The 16,705-nt window shown below is 39.3% G+C and overlaps 1 protein-coding gene across 2 annotated transcripts; it reads left to right on the top strand.

Moving 5' to 3' along the window:
- The first annotated feature begins 18 nt into the window (after nucleotides 1-18).
- On the top strand, nucleotides 19-16,404 carry CENPJ (centromere protein J). Of its 2 annotated transcripts, XM_035326707.1 has the most exons (17): nucleotides 19-139; nucleotides 350-511; nucleotides 1,007-1,526; nucleotides 3,045-3,168; nucleotides 4,899-5,046; nucleotides 6,546-6,651; nucleotides 6,957-8,586; nucleotides 9,814-9,946; nucleotides 10,828-10,993; nucleotides 12,015-12,257; nucleotides 12,999-13,098; nucleotides 13,969-14,063; nucleotides 14,738-14,836; nucleotides 14,944-15,084; nucleotides 15,179-15,263; nucleotides 15,368-15,488; nucleotides 16,068-16,404. In XM_035326707.1, the coding sequence occupies exons 3-17, from the start codon at nucleotides 1,092-1,094 to the stop codon at nucleotides 16,258-16,260; spliced, it is 3,819 nt and encodes a 1,272-aa protein (XP_035182598.1). In that variant the 5' UTR covers nucleotides 19-139; nucleotides 350-511; nucleotides 1,007-1,091; the 3' UTR covers nucleotides 16,261-16,404. The 2 variants fall into 2 exon arrangements, with proteins under 2 accessions (XP_035182598.1, XP_035182604.1); XM_035326713.1 differs by lacking the exon at nucleotides 19-139 and having other exon boundaries at nucleotides 250-511; nucleotides 6,957-8,568.
- Nucleotides 16,405-16,705: the final 301 nt, after the last annotated feature.

The raw sequence follows: 16,705 nt of genomic DNA on the forward strand, positions 1-16,705 counted from the left end.
CCCCCACGCGGAGCCCCTCGGGAGCTGTAGTTGGCGCACAGCGGGGCCGCCCGGCAGCTGGGCGCGGAGGCCGTGCCTCGGGACTACAACTCCCGGCATGCCCGGCGTGTGGCGCCGGGAGGCCGTGAGATGGCGGCAGGTTTGTAACAACACGGAGGGGCAGCGCCGCTGGGGCCGCGGCTCGGGGCTGTCTCCGTGTGGGCCCTTTGGGGGGGGGGCGCAGCGGCCGCTGTGGGGCGACGGGGGGCGCTGGGCGTGTGGGAAGGTTCAGGGAATACTCACCAAGAGCTGCTGCGATCTGATCTCCCGAGAATGAGGAAACTTTAACAAGTTGTTTCCTGATCGGCAGGACTGTTGAAACCTCGGGCTCTTGTGGTCGCGTCCTTTGTTCTGTAGCCCTCCTCTGTGCTCCTTGCAACACACCGACACGACACGCGACACAGCGACAGGACACACCGACACACACACCGTGCGTATGGGCGGAGAGCTAATCGCCCTGGGACCGCAGGAGGTAAGCAGAGCCGAGTGATCACGATAAGAGGTGATAGGAAGGGGAGGGAGATGCTAACAGGCAGCAAGGGTGCAGAATTTCCATGAGAATGCTGCAAGGTGTGCATTGGAGTACTCGCAGCAACATGGCTGTATTTACCTGGGCATATTTACGACGTGCTTTCACATGAAGGTCCTCTAATGGATGTCTCTCAGTTCACCAAATCCCTTCTCTCTTCTGTTGCAGACACTTAAAAAATTCAGAACCCATCTCTGTACTACTGAACAGAATATTATATACAGCTTTATAATATTTAAGTTATTTGAGTGCAGTTACTATTAAGAATAAATGTTGGATTGTGCTGACTTCCTGTGCAGGAAGTTCCTCAGCAATTATCTGAATTGTTTCGATTGCCTAGGGAAATAGATGGTGACTGATTTTTATAAATACTTTAGTTATAAGAGAATAACTTTGTTACTGTAGATTTCTCACTTTGTATATCTGCTTAAATTCTAGGTGTTTAAAAGAAGTAAGCGTCCATACCAGGTGCCTGTGGCTTTGAAAATTTTGCTGTCCTAACTCTCCAAGATACAATAGTGTTATGCTCATGCTACATCAGCAAGTCGATCTGAGTACCATTTACAAGATGCCAGCTGTTGAAGATCTGAGTAGTGAACAAAACTTCCTTGCGCATTGCATGTTCGATAGTTCTCGTGCTGGAGTCTTCTTGGATCCTACTTTTACTGGCTTGAAAATCAACACAGAAAAATTATTATCAGGACATGAAAACATCCCAGCTTTCCCTGCTGAGGTGTTGCATCTTTCAGAGAGCCGTTCTGTAAGTGATGACTCCTTGTGTGAAGAACAGATGCTGGAGCCTGGCAGCTCTTGTACACTTCAGCAGGATACCACTGAAACATCTTTTCCAGCAGCAGCATATAATGTAGAAAGCTCTAAAACAAACTTCATCCAAGGTGAAGTGGATGGTCAGAATAAATCCGATTACTGTGATCCTCTCTTACAGAAGCTTGAACAGGTAACAAAAAGTTCTAGAATTCTTTGACATATATAAATAAAGATTTATTTTGTTCCTATATATGATTCTTTATACCTGAAAGTATGCAAAATCTTTTCCATGTATAGAACACAGTAGGCTTAAAGAGCAAGCCCTCAGTCAGTTATGCATGCATAAAGGTTGGTGTCCTCCTCATAACGTGCAGTTTAACTGGTTTTCACTGGCACAGGTTCCAGTTCAAAACAAATTGCCTTTAGTGCCAGCGTATTTGTTCTCAAAGTCTTTTTTTTTTTTTTTATTACCTGGAAAGATGCACTCAGTTTTACAATATTCCATTATTTCTTCACTTAAAAATGTGGCAATGGGGTGCTGGTCATTACGGTGGGAGTGCTTCACTGCAGATATTCACTGCACGGTGAAGTTGTGTGTTCTTGTAGCTATAGCAACATCTGCCGTTAGTTCTCATATGTGTGTGCGCCCTTGTACCTGGTTCTGTCTAGTTGAAGAGCGAAGTTGGTGTTGAATACAGACACGTCCAAGACAATAGGACAAAAAGGCCTGGAATTACAACCCTGTGATGTTACTTTTGTTTTTGTTTTTCCAAAGCAAACCTGCCAGTTGATCCGCTGTGACTGGCCATACATTTGCTTATAGCTCTCCCCAATTAGCAGATACGTATTACGTTAGCTGGAAGTGTTAAGGGACACTTTAAGAGGTCTTGCTGTTAGGGATTAAGAACTCAACTCCTTGTCCACCGTTCTGGAAGTTGCCTCGGTGCAAATCTTTGTCTGTTTGTGCAAGTGAAAGTGTGGGCGTAAAACGTGAATCTCTAGAGTATAATTCCTCTATTAAGCATCTAAAAGGTACTTCATCTCTGTTATACTTGTTAGGAAAATATTCATTCACTTTTTTTTATGTCAGCAGTATCCAACCGTGGATAAATAATAGGTATTATCTGGTTTAATGGTATCTCAAGAGGAATTGTTAAGTCTCCTGTCTTGGAAAGTTATTGGCAACCTAATATATATTAACAATTATTATTTTTAAAATATATATAACTTACATGTAATATTTATTTCCAAGATCTCAGATAGAGTGAAGATTACTGATACATATATATATATAATGATATATATACATTTCTAAAGCTCAATTGATTTTGAGGTATTTCACATTTTAATAAAACCACCACGTACAAGGTATGTTAAAAGAGCAGAATTTGAATGTTTTTCTCATACTATAGAAATGATTGTTCTGACTCCTTTTTTTGCAGATTGGTCAGTTAAAGATGAGTGGATTTGTTAACTGTGCAAACTGGAAATACTACGCGCAATTCGTAGATAGAACTGAAAATTGGGATCATCAAAGCACTTTGTATTCTTAATTTCCATCATGTTGCACTTAGCTAATGGAACATTGTTAAAACAAGAAATACCTCTCGTCTTGATGACACTAATGTTGCGGTGCATTCTAAGAATATTTGTCTTAACTAAAATAATGTAAATAAATGTCCTTGGTACGTTTTGTTTCTTTGAAAAGCTGAAAGAATTGCAACAACAGAAGCAGGAACAGCTAAAGAAACAACAGATGGAGCAACTTCAAAGGCTGATGGAAGAACAGCAGAAGTTACTTAGCATGGTTTCTGACCAGACAGCAATTCTTGGTAAGTTGAGAAATGAAGCATAAGACATACTTCAGTAAACTGAAGAATTTGATCCCATTTCTTCATTAAAATCTGAAAGTGTATTAAGTGTTCTTCATCTTAAGACTGCTTGATTAGTCAAAAACAAATGCTGCATCGTTTGAGTGGCTGACAAATGAGTGCTACTGTAGAAGGAATTGTATAAAATCCTTTTATAAATTGTCAAGAGTAATTGTAACTTAATCAATGATAAGAGCCTTGTTTTGAAGAATATATTATAAAAGACAGTGTAAAATAAACAGTTTATTACCTCTTTGACTAGCAGTTTCCCACAGTATTTTTGATTACTTTAAGATGTCAGTGTATGCAAATGAAGTAGTACCTCCTTGTGCGTGCTCATGCAGCACAAATTTGTTTAAGTGATGAACTGAACTAGACTGGGGAGCTGATTCGTACTGAAAAACAAACATTTGTAAACAGGATCAGCTTTCCAGTTCAATTTGCTGTGTGCTAAGGGAGAGGACAGTGCTGGTCTGGAAAAAGCTGGCAGAGTTGACTTAGGGGGATCTTCTTTTGCAGGTAGTATCAGTCCTACCTGATTTAATGGTTATCTTTCTTTTATTCTATCTGAGAAAGCTGATCTAGGGTTTCGTCTTACAACAAAAACTAGATTGCCTAATGACTTATTTCTAATTGGGAATGTAAAGGTGGAGGCTGGTTCTTGCCCTTCAGTGCCATTTCTTTTCTCCTGCAGGACAGTGGTGTGTTTTTCTTTTAATTTCAAACTCTGATGGCTGAAAGTTAAAAGCTAAGACCTAGGCATTCCGTGGGCTTGACAGCTTTTCACTGGTTGTGATCATCTGGGTATTGGAATCACAATGAAGGCAGAGTTTATACCTTGAATAGTTGTTCTCCACATACACAAAACAGTGATTTTGTACAAGCTGAATAACTAAGAAGGTATCTCATCGTTGAGAGTTATGCTGATTGAACCGATGTGGCACACAGAAAATCATCTATGCAGGGATACAGAATGTCTCCAGTCCAACTCCACTGCGAGGGTTGATAAATGAACAGGAATTAGGAATCAAGATGGGTTGGCAAAGAGATGCCACCGCATGACTAAGAATTATCTGTATGTGAAAGAAATGCACTAGAGTTCTTCACCTTTCCTGTTTTTAGTTTTACCATTGACAGCAGCACGACTACCAAGCTGCTATGACTGGAAGAGTTTTGGTTTTAATCTAGCTGTTATTAAGGTTGCTGTAAACCTGTAGAGGTTTCAGAGGAAAGGTATGAGATTGCATTTCATCATATTTCAAAGCTTTTAATCCAAGGTCTCGGTCTAAGAGGTTGCAAAAGGATTAACTGATCTTAATTCTTACATTTGTACATAGGAAACAGAAGCTTGATAAGAGACCTCTTCAGTAGAGCAAACATCCAAAATTGTTCACTTATTTTACCTTTAAGCGATAAATTAGCAAAGATAACGAACAATCAGAATGGGCTGTTAAGGTGTGTGGAAAAAACTTATACATAATTGGACATTCCTTTAAAAAGAGAGCTCAAACTCAAATAAGAATTAAATTGGGGAAATTTTAGGACTCACTTTGTGTGGGAATCCAGAATATGTGACCATGAAGGTCCCTTCTGGTTTTAATCTGATCTGAGTGCTGCTTAAAGTATGAGCTGAAAACTGGTTTTGTTTTCTTTGGGGGAAAACATAAATATATATTCTATCAATTTCATAGGAAAAAACATGTGGTGTCCAGAACAAAAGATGGAAAAAATAATGGAGGTTGAAGATCCACACATTGAGCCTTTATGTGTGGAACGTGCAGAACTCTGTGAAAAGTCCAGCAGAGGAAAACAGTTGTGGGTGACTAATATAGAGGAAAGGTAATTCAGAACATTATTTTTTCCAGTTCTAAATACATAACACAAGTTTGATTGAATTCTGATATTCTCAATTTGTATAGCTTTCTCAACCAAGGATTCCATTTTGCTAGGTATGGTGGAGACCAGTGGTAAGACAGGCTCTGGCTTGAAGTTGCTTATGCTGTGAAAGATGTGACGTTGTGTATTGGCTGAAGAGGTGTGTGAAACATGGAGTAGTGACAGTTCAGAAGCACATCTTAGTATAGGCTTAGCATATTAGCAGTTACAATTACTGTTCCCAATTTGATTTATTACAATCTCCTATCCGTTATTAGATGGCAAAAAAAAGTAATGTGAAGGAAGAGTGTAAGGCCTCCTTCCTCCTTATACTTTTTAATAAACTTTTAAAATAAACTTTTTAGTTTATTACCAGGAGTATTTTGAGTATCTCGGTATTGCTAAGAAGTAATAACAGTGCTTGTGGGAGAAGTCTTGTGTATGGTAGAAGCTTTGTTTATGGCATGGATGGACTGAAAGTAGTGGTTGGCACTATTTTGAAGCTCTGCCTTGACTGTCTGCTCATCACAAGACAAGAAATCTTGTGCCAGGCTGTGGTGGGTTGTCCCCTGCCAGCAGTTAAGCGTCCATCCAGCTCCTTGGTCATTCTGCAAGGGGGAAGATCAGAAGAGCAAAAGTGTGAGAAGTTATGGGTTGAGATCAAGACAGTTTACTAAGTGAAGGAAAGAGGGGAAGAAACCCAAGTGTTACAAAGGCAGTCACTCTCCACCTCCAGCAAGCAGACTGATGCCCAGCTGGCCTCTGAACAACAGCTGTTTTTAGAAAACCGAGCGCAAAGGTTTCACTGCTGAGCATGACGTTACCTGGCATGGAATATCTGCTGGGACACTTTGGGTCAGCTCTTCTGGCTGGGTCTCCCTCAACCTCCTATTTGCTGGGGGAGAGAAGTGGGCACTGTGAGAAACCCAAGAAAGCTTTGATGCTGTGCAAGCAGTTTTCAGCAACAGCTACACCACTGGTATGTTATTAACACGGTTTTAGTCACAAATCCAAAACACAGCACCACATGAAGTGCTGTGAAGAAATCTTACTCTGTCCCAGCCAGACCCGGCGCACAGGCTGAGCTCAGCACCGTTACTGTGAATCAGTGTGAAGGTGGTACTGTAGAGACGAGCAGGGTGACTAAAATCCAAGCAAAAATTTGATGTTTTGGGCAGAAGAATGGGTCATTGAGAAAAGCAGTGAAAGGAAAAATAGCAACGCCTGCATAAAGGTGCTTTTAGATGTGTATTAATTATAGCGGGGATTTGGTAACCACTTCTCAAAAGATAAGCAGCAAGTGGTATTGTGCATTTCTCAGATTAACTTTGCCACTTGACTAAACTACTTCATAATTTGTCATTTTTTATGTAATTGCACCCTAAGCCTTTGAATAGTAGGGATGCTGAACACAGTTAAATTATGTAGACACGTAAGACTTGGGTTTTTTTTAATTACCCTAGACCTATTAAAGCTGCGATTCAAGAGAAGAAACAGACATTTGAAGAATTTCTGGAAGAACAGATTCAGATAGAGGAGCAGCGTCTGAAGCAAAGCCAGAAATTACAGGTTTTTAAATTTCTTTTTTTTTTTAACTTTTTTTTTTAATACAGTGATGAGTGCTTTAAAAACATACAAGGCAGATTCTAGCTTCGAAAGCTAACACTGATTGCAATATTCTCACATTTTACGATTTTACTTTAAAAAGAAAAAAAATAAGCCCTGACTACTTTATTTGTTTAAGATGTTTTTAGAAACCCAGTAGAAATACGCTGTATAAGTTCCTACTAATATGTGGGGTTTATATGAAAAAAATCTTAAAACTGTGTAAAGGATTTTTTCACATTCTCTGCGTTTTCCATATCCACTTTCAGGAGACAAATGCATCAGCCACTCAAAAACCAGTGATCAAACGACCCTTCCTGAAAAGAGGAGAAGGCTTAACAAGGTTCACTAATGCCAAATCTAAGATAACGACACTGGGAGAAAGCATGTTGAAACCTCAACAAAGGGTTTCAGATGACAGAAACGTTAGAGTGGACAGATCACAAATACAAAAGAAAAGTCTGCCTCCTAGCAAAGAGCTGGTTTCTGGGAGCGCTCTTATACCACGTAAAAAAAATAACCAGCCTGATAAAGCAAAATATTGTCCTATTCAGAAGACCCTTGTACTCAGGAATCACAATGGAAAAAATACTGTGCCATTAGAAACAAGAATGCAGCCAGAAAAAAATCTTGATGGACAGATGAGAGATTCCTTCCCATCAGAAATTAACCACAAAATAGAAAATAAAGAGAACATAGTGCAATTTGCTAAGTCAAACGATGGCAAAATCAGAAACAAATTATCTGGCGTGGAAAAGCTTCAGTTGTCTTGTGAGCTGGCCACTGCCTTTTCTAGTGCTACATGTCCTGTAGGTCACCCTGTAAAAGACCCAGAATTGTCTTTTGAAGTTTCGTTTCAGAACAAGTTGGAAAACTGGGAAAAAGAAAAGGAAAAAGAAAATCTAGAATTAGATGAATTTTTGTTTCTAGAGCAAGCTGCAGATGAAATATCTTTCTCAAGTAATTCCTCATTTGTGCAGAGGATCTTAGATCAAGATCAGCAAACCTCAGAAGGACGTAGAATGTCTTCCACCCCTATCAAGGCAAAACAGCAGCAAGTGAAGGAGCTTGCAGTTAAACTTATAAATGCGAAAAATAAAAAGGCAGACTATATCACACAGGGAAATAAAAGTGACAAAGCAGTTACACATACAGTCTCAAATTCAGGAACAGCTTCTAGACTGAAGGATCCAGTGAATAAAACAGACAGTGTAGTATTTTCAGGTTCTTCCTTGACAGCAGTGCCTGCTTTAAAAAGTACGCAATGGACTGTAAATGAAGATAAAGACGAGGAAAATGGTGATTCGACTACAGATTCTGAGCAAGAATTTGAGACCACGTTAAAAAATGAAAATGAAGATGTTGTTAAGGAATCCTTTCAGAGCAATAGAGAAAGTGATCCAGGATTTTTTGATTACGGAAGTTCTACAGATACCAGCAAAGAAAGCAAACGTGGAGGTGACTTGTCAGATGAAGATTGCAGCACACTGTCAAAGCAAAATATTAGAAAAGCTTCAGACCATCAGAGAAGCATGTCTTGTATAAATAGGAATAAGATTGAGTTTGATGATGAAAGGACATGGAGTGATCTTGATGAATATTATTTTCACAATGATTTACCTGAAAAATATGCTAAAATGTCCTTACAGACGGAGTTTTTCAGTAAGAATGATACAACTGTCCCAGATAAAGCAATAAAGAGAAAAATTGCCTCGAAGAAGGGAGACGAACTGCCCAAACAGTCTGCAGCAGACAGTGATTCAAACAGGCCTCCGGCATCAAACCTGATGATGAAACTGTTTCCCTCGCTGAAACCGAAGCAGAAGGCAGGCTGTCACTCAGAGCATGAAATCAAATCACATGTGGAACAGGAGTCAGGAGGTGAGAGAATGGCAACTGGTAGGAAATGCTGAAGAAAACATGTTTTACAAGTTTTTCTTTCCAAGGCTTATTCTGCAACTTGACTTTACACAGAAGTCTAAGTACAGACTTCGGCTTCAGGGAATGGCACCTTTAATCTCTTCTGGTTGTGTCTGGTGCAATCTAGCAATTCTGCAGCTTGCAGATTGGGTCTGTGGAAGGGCTGCCTCCAAGAGCTCCTTTACAAACTGTTGTATTTATGCAAGATCATTAAAAATGAAGTTGTTCAGTGACAACATGATGGTATAGCCTAGCATGCCTTTTCCATTAGATGATGGTAGGTGGTAGATTCCTTGCAGCAGAGCTTGAAACCATTTAGCATTTTATTACTATTATTATTATTATTTTTTGAGAAATTCATATGAAAGCTACTACATCTACTTACTGCTTTCTGGAGAACGGATTTTGCTGGGTTGTTGAAAGAAATCTGCTCGATGTTGTTTGCAGGAAGTAACAGTTGGCAGCATTTAAGAGTGAATGAGGCAACTGACTGGACTGCAGTGTCGCTGCTTAGGCTCTTCTCTTGCATACTCAGAAGCAGACTGTTAAGGCCCAATGAGTGTTAAGCTGTGACTGATCAAAAATTGGGATGGCAAAGAAGCCCACGGATACGATTATGGGCCTCTTACAATGTATTTCAGGGCAGTGTGAGCAGACCGTGTTGTGAGTACAACTTGGAAAATTTAGAGCCGTTGAGATTTTCCTGTTTGATGCTTTGCCCTCAACATACCTTTATTTAATTTCTCTAGCTTGACATGAAGCCATTCAAATTCCAACTCCTGATACATACTTAGCTCTACTAAGACAATAGATACACTTGGTGTATCAGGTACTTACAGAAACATAGAAAGGTTTGGGTTGGATGTGGGGACCCTTAGGGATCACCCAGCTCCAACCCCCTGCCATGGGCAGGAACACCTCCCACCAGCCCAGGTTGCCCAAAGCCCCATCCAGCCTGGCCTTGAGCACCTCCAGGGATGGGGCATCCACAGCTTCTCTGGGCAGCCTGTGCCAGGGCCTCACCACCCTTGAGTATATAGCGCAGGGTGCTTTAAAATGTCACTTCTATGTTATTTCTGTATTAGCAGTAGTATTGCAAGAAAATTCTATCTATAAAATAGTGTATGTATTTTTAAATGGCCTGTGGTAGTTGTTTACTTCAGTCAAAGGCTGCTTAGAGAACTTGCACCTGATTTTCTTTGGTAGGAAACGCTGTTCCATCCCAGATGCTGAGAGAGAAACTCATTGAATTGGAAATGGAAATTGAGAGGTTCAGAGCTGAAAACACAACTCTAACTAAACTCCGGGAAGAAAGAGAGCACGCCTTGGCAAGTATCAGGTAATTTTTAATGGAAAATCAGGTAAGTTTTAATTGAAAACAGCTTGGGGTGTTCACTAACATAGTAGGATCCATGCTGACCTGTTTGTACCTAGGTAGTGTTACAGTGATACAGATAAATAATTGGTGTGTTTCAGTAACTGGAGACATAGGTCAAGAAACTGGTTGTTGCTCTGTGGATGTATTAAGCTGTCATTATTACAAACAAATTACCAATCTAGGAATACTATTAAGAACTCCTGCTGGATTAATATGGATTACTATGATATCCTTGAAGGCTACACCTGGGAGAATTTCCTCATGTCTAATCGAGCGATGTTCTGAGCAATAAAACAGTCCCAAACTGGTCTTGCAGAACAGATTTCATGCTAACATGATCGATGCTCTTCCTATGGAGTGAATGTTTGAGTGTACAAATAGAGTTTGACTTAATTTCAGCCCCCTGGTGACTTCCAGGTGGAAAACAGCAAAATAATGCTCTGATTACTTACAGGAAGCACTCCAATCCCTACCAAAGTCACGTTTGTTTTGTTTGGAAACAGCAGCATGTTGTTGGCTAACGTGAGGGACCTGGTATTGGCCGATTCTTTTTCACACTGCTTTTGGGGGAGTGGTGTTCTGCTGCTTTGAGGAATATTGGCAGATTTTGGTAAAGCTTTGCTAAAATCAGGATAACTTTTGTGACTAGAAGAAAGAAACAGTTGGACTTCAAACGCTATCTGCATGACATTTCTTACTGCTTAATACTATTTATAGTTAAGCCTTCCTGGAGGTAGCAGATGCTGGGTTTGAATCAATGACTACAAAACTCAGTCTTGATTTTCTCACTCCAGACTTGAAGGGGTCAGGCTAAAACCAACAGCTTTGTTTTATAATTACAGGAAAGAAATTGCAGATTTTCAACAGCAGAAAGCCCAAGAACTGGCTGAAATAGAAGAATATAGAAAAAAAGAAATGAAAAAACTGCAAAAGGAACGTAAAGTTTTTGAAAAATATACAACAGAAGCTAGAGCAATTCCAGATAAAAAAGAACGTGATGAAATCCAGGTATAAAAATTATAATTATTATTCTTGTCCACATAGGAAAACTTAAATTCATTTAAAGGGAGTTGAGAACTAAATTCTAACTTAATTTGAAAGGTTGCAAGTGATTTCAAGATAGGAACTGTTAGTAGACGTGGCCTAATTGAGAAAGCAGTTACAGTCTTCACAACGTTATTTGATGGTTTTATGGCAAAAAAAAAAAAAAAAAAAAGTGAGCAAATCATTTTGTCACATTTCCAGAATAAAAGCTGCACTTGACTATGGTAGAGTGATCTTCATCTTTGATACAAAATTACTGTAGCTAATAATAACACTGCAAGTTTTTATTATGGTAATGGATCAAAATGCAAACTAGAACTATACTTAAATTTTATTCTGTTTGTAACTGTTCCAGGGTAAAAATAGTTATCTTCTACAATTTTCAAAGTAGCATTTTGTGATTACTTACTGTAGCTCCTTAAAGGTCAGAGACATATGAAACAGTATGTTTCTTCGCTGTCAGGATTTATGGTACGTTAGGCATACAGACAAGGTGTATGGAACTTCACATATGGGTATGTCACTTCCTGACATGACTTCAACAGGTTCGAGTAACGTTTGCAATACTGGCTAGGCAGATTCACGTGTATTTTGTGTGTTTGTATCCTCCCGGTTTTCCGGTGCTAAGACTTTTGAAGGGTCCTCTGGAGGGTAGCTTTAAAGATAACACATTTCTGCCTCAAGTGTGTTTGTGCTGGCCAACCTATGAAGTGTAAAGGATGCTCAGAGGGGAATGAGAGACATCCTGTGATTAAGTTGAGCTTATGGAGTTGATATCTAAAGTTGATCCTATCCTTTCCAGGGAATAAAACTTCCCCTACCTTTCACCCTCCACCATTACACGGATCTTACCTGTTTTATGGTGATAAGTACTTTTGTACATTTTTTTTTCCTTTGGCTTGTAAATTTCTTCCTAGAACATGAAAATCTTTTGATATATTAAAAAACAAAACTTCTTTCATTTATAAATGTGCATTTTTCTAAGGCTTTAAAACAGCAGATTACAGAGTTACAGGAAGATTTAAAACGAAAAGAAGCAAAATGGTCAACCAACCATCGACGCCTGAAAGATCAAATAGAAGCTTTAGTAAATGAGAACATGGAGCTAAAAGAGGAAGTCAAAATTATGGAGAGGTTTCGTCTTGAAGCCTGGAAAAAAGTAGAAGCTGCTGGGAGCAAGAAGAAAATGGAAAATTCTGGGGTGATTCTAAAAAGAGCAGAATCTGTAGTAAGTTTTTAATCTCAATGTTTTAAGTTGGTCTGTGTGAATACTGTGAGTTTTGGACCATAAAGTTGGAATCCAGTAGTCACAACCTAGATACTAACTTTTGATTTACTGATCTCGGGGGTGCCTGACACAGAATTTCATTAATGTCACGTTCTCTCCAAATGTCAATGTTCACAGAACCATGGAATGGTTGAATTGGAAGAGACCCTTGGGGGTCATCTTGTTTCATGTCACTGCTCAAGCAGGGACACCCAGGGCAGGCTGCCCAGGACCACGTCCACATGGCTTCTGATGATCTCCAAGGAGGCATCACTGTGTGCAGTATCTGTTCTGTTGCAAAACTTGTCATCTTTGAAATTCAAAATGCAATTTTAAGAGGAAAGGTACATAGATGGGATATAACCTGAGAACCTGTGTACCTCAAGGATCAGCCAGGCAAATCAGACAGTTCACCATTGTCTACGGTAGTTATATTGAGCTTTGAAACTATTATTTCGGATTGCTTGTACCAAATTAACATTCTGTAGCTGGTGGTAGTGAGGCAGCAGGCAAAGGAAGAGTTCCAAAACATAGCTTGGGCTACATCAAGCAAACCCTTTTGCTGACTAAATCTCAAAAAAAGTAGTTTGTGAAAAAAGCTTGTGGGAAGTTTCATGACAAATGGTGTATAAATTTTATTGCAAGTGAACAGTTATTGAATAAAAGTCACATAATCCACAAATAACTCTTCCTTCCTTCCAGAGCCTACCAAATAAAGGCCTGAAAAGCCAAGCTGGATCCCCACTTCTTCTAGCACAGAAGGGTGGCAAGATAAGTGGCAAAAATTATTCACAGGCAAAAGGTATGTCTGTCTTATCAGCAAATTCTTTAAAAGACTTAACAGAAAACAGATGTAGATTTTCTTTTTTCCCAATATTAGAAAGAGCGCACTACCACCTGACAGATAGGGAATAGCTGTCTGTGTGATCAAGTTCATTACAGATACATCCCAGGGCAAAGCTGGGAGGGCTGGGGCATGCCGGGAGCTGCATCCTGTAATCCCTGATGGCATCCATCACTGATGTTCCCCATGCTGTGGGTGCTGAGTAGAGCAGTGTTGCTGTTCCTTGGTTTCCTTCTTTTCACAGTTAGCTGGCAATAGCATTTGCTCCTATATCCCATCCTAATGAATAATCAAACACAGCAGGTAACTGGAGGGTTGTAGGTTGTTTTTTTTTTTTTTGACATCTCTAAAGGCAAACAACCATGGTGTTGTCTATTGGAGGAGTACAATCCAGAACTGAAGCCCGTGCTGTTTTTGATAATGCTTCTGGAATGCTGGAAAAGACATAGAAAAAGTCTTCCAAAGACTGCTCTTGTTGAAAGATTTTTAGGCCTGCTTTATTCATTATAAGGTATGGCTAGTAAGAATGTCACCTAGATCCCTAGGTGGAAAAGAATCTCCTCTATAGATCTAGAAATGAAATAGAAGTGCAAGCATTATGCCTATTGCAATGATTCTTCAGCCCAGCATGCTGCTGATACATGAGGCAAGTGACTTGCCCCAGAGAGCTGACGTGCTGATTTTTTTCATAAACGTACAGCTTTCAATTGCTGCTGCACTAAAGAAATGTAGGTGTCCTGTACAACTTGATCTCATATATAATTATAACACTTAAACTGCACTTTAGTTTTACTAGCCAAATTAACTTTCTTACTTTTATCTGAGTAGAAAAGCTTTCTAGAACACCTGCCTCGGCACCTGCTAAGGACAGAAGCAACTCTGAGACAACGGCACTAGAAGATTCTTCTAGGACTTTTATGGTAGTAAGTCTTGTATCTTCATTTATAAGGGAAAAAAAAAATAATAATAATAAAAACAACAACACAAAGTTGTCTGTATTTAAGTGAGTATTTGGAGGGTGACCTGGAAAGCCATTGACTCAATTTTTTTTATATACTTTTTCTTGGTAACAAAATTGCAGTTAAAGGCTATGTAGTAGTCAATGCTTTACCTCTCTCTAGCTGTTGCAGCATTCTTTGGCTGAGGAAAGGAAACAAAATAATAATTACCCCCTAGAATTTTGCAGAACGTTTACCCTTTTTAGAGGGGGGGCAAAACTGACTATTTCTGTTCCATGTAGAGAAACCATCCAAGAATATTTTAGGAATTCTTATTTGCTGTAGGTAGCATTTAAGTTTTATAAAACTTCATCAGCTGTTTCATGCCTTTGTATGGATGACTTCAGTCTGCTGAAGTCACGCTACAGCAATGAATTCCATTTCAGCTTGGACAGAAACTGACCACAGACAAATTACTGCTAGCCTGAGTACCTCATATACTAGACGCATAAAATCCAGATTGGCTTTATGACTTCCCAGACCTGTCTTCCTACCCTCATGTTTTTTATTTCCTAGAATGCTTGTCAGCCTAGGGAAAACAAATGCATGATGACAAAGCTTGACTTGAGTTTATGCTTATGTTGCTGTTGTCATTTCAGGACACCTCTCCTAATGAAGCTCTTGTGCCAGCACCATCTGGACCTGCACATACAGACAGTGAAGAGATACAGAGAGAAATTGCTTATCCTGATGGAAAGGTAAAACGAGAGCGTGGCACTTGAAATTCTGAGATGCTTGCTGTGAAAGATGAGATGTGTACCTGAATGTGATGGCTAAATACTGATCTCTCTTATCTGTTCGTTAGGTTGAAAAGGTTTTGAAAAATGGCTGTCACCTCATATTTTTTCCCAATGGGACGTGGAAAAAAGTGGGTTCTGATGGGAAGACCGTAACAATAACCTTCTTTAATGGGGATGTGAAGCAGATTATGCCTGATCAAACAGTGGTATGTATCCTACACCTTCTCCCCTATGCTTATACATGTGCGTGTACACACATGGTTCCTGGCTAAATATGTTAATTTGAACTGATTCCTGCAGATTTATTATTATGCTGATGCTAAGACCACTCACACTACATACTGCGATGGCTTGGAGGTCTTGCAATTTTCAAATGGACAAATAGGTAAAGAAATCATCCAACCCAGCCAACCCTCAAAACTACTACGTATATATGCAAAACGCTCCTGTATTTATGTAATAAGGATATTGTCTCAAAATACATTTCAGAGAAACATTATCCTGATGGCAAGAAAGAAATCACTTTCCCTGATCAAACTATTAAAAATTTATTTACGGATGGGCAAGAAGAAAGCATCTTTCCAGATGGCACTATCGTTCGTATTCAGCGGTAAGCTTTCTGTTTTCAGGTGCCCTAGACTGTTGACAGGAAAGCAGTAGTTAAGAGCTCACTGCCAGAGGCAGTATATAGCCAGGTATTTGCAAAAGCTTACATTTGGATATACTGGACTGGGAAGACTTGCTTACTGTTTTTTTTTTCTTGTACCATGGAGAACTGAATGCCTGTGTCTATTTTCTAATAGAAAAAAAAGTTACCAAACTAACTTCTGACTTGCAATTCTAGAGAATGTTTAAGGACGTAGGTGTGCCTCAAGCAGGTCTGACGTATCCACACTGACTGCTCAAAACATTATTTTAAACTTTTCCTGGACCTTTGCAGCAACAGATTTAGAGCAGAGAACGTGTAGTAGATGCTCTGGAGTATAAAGAAGTCACATCAGTTTTGGAGAAACATGTTGGAGTACCAACTGTGAGGGTATTTAACAAAAGAGGCCTTTCAAAAATACTGTATTGTCTTCATCTCTTCATTTAGGCTTATATATTTAGGGCTTGTTCTGAGAATAAACTTAAGCCTTAAGTCCTTGTGATTTTTACAAAAAAATCACTTACATACGTGTATTTATTGCAGAGATGGAAGCAAAACCATTGAGTTCAATAATGGCCAGAGAGAGCTACACACATCACAGTTTAAGAGACGGGAGTATCCAGATGGTACAGTTAAGACTGTGTATATGAATGGACACCAGGAAACCAAGTATGTCTCTGGGAGAGTAAGAGTGAAGGACAAGGATGGCAATATCCTCATGGACACCAAGGTTTAGTTCATGTTGATCCTGTTTGCACATCAGCAAAAATAATGTACATTCCTGTAAACAAAAAGAACCACCTTTTAAACTTATGTTTTGTATATATATTGTTTATAGTTTTCCTGAAATAAATTTATTTTTCAGTTGGTATTACTACATCAGAGCTTTTTCAATCATTTTGCTTGTTTCTCTTTCCAGAAGCTGTTTATTGATTCAGTGTTTTATCATGTATAGTGTAAAGGGTATCCTTTAATTCCAAGGGGGCTAGTGAAAATTTGTCAAACAGCTGTAGATGAACTTATTTAGAAGTCCAAGAGAAAAAATGCTTCCATCTAAGACAAAAAAGTTGCTTGTGTAAATCAATGGCAGTACTCCTTTTCAGTCAGGCTGAAGCTTATTCGTTATTTTTCTTTCATCTGAGGTGGGAGGCAAGAGCATCAGCAAATCCTGAACTGTATTT

This window comes from Oxyura jamaicensis, chromosome 1 (assembly GCF_011077185.1).
Source record: "Oxyura jamaicensis isolate SHBP4307 breed ruddy duck chromosome 1, BPBGC_Ojam_1.0, whole genome shotgun sequence".
Taxonomy (NCBI): Eukaryota; Metazoa; Chordata; class Aves; order Anseriformes; family Anatidae; genus Oxyura; species Oxyura jamaicensis.

What these genes read in the sequence shown, in the direction of transcription:
- CENPJ (XM_035326707.1), top strand. Translation starts at nt 1,092, where the DNA reads ATGCTCATGCTACATCAGCAAGTCGATCTGAGTACCATTTACAAGATG. An exon ending in TGACCAGACAGCAATTCTTG is followed by an intron (nt 3,169 to 4,898) that starts GTAAGTTGAGAA and finishes TCAATTTCATAG; the next exon opens with GAAAAAACATGTGGTGTCCA. An exon ending in TTATGCCTGATCAAACAGTG is followed by an intron (nt 15,085 to 15,178) that starts GTATGTATCCTA and finishes TGATTCCTGCAG; the next exon opens with ATTTATTATTATGCTGATGC.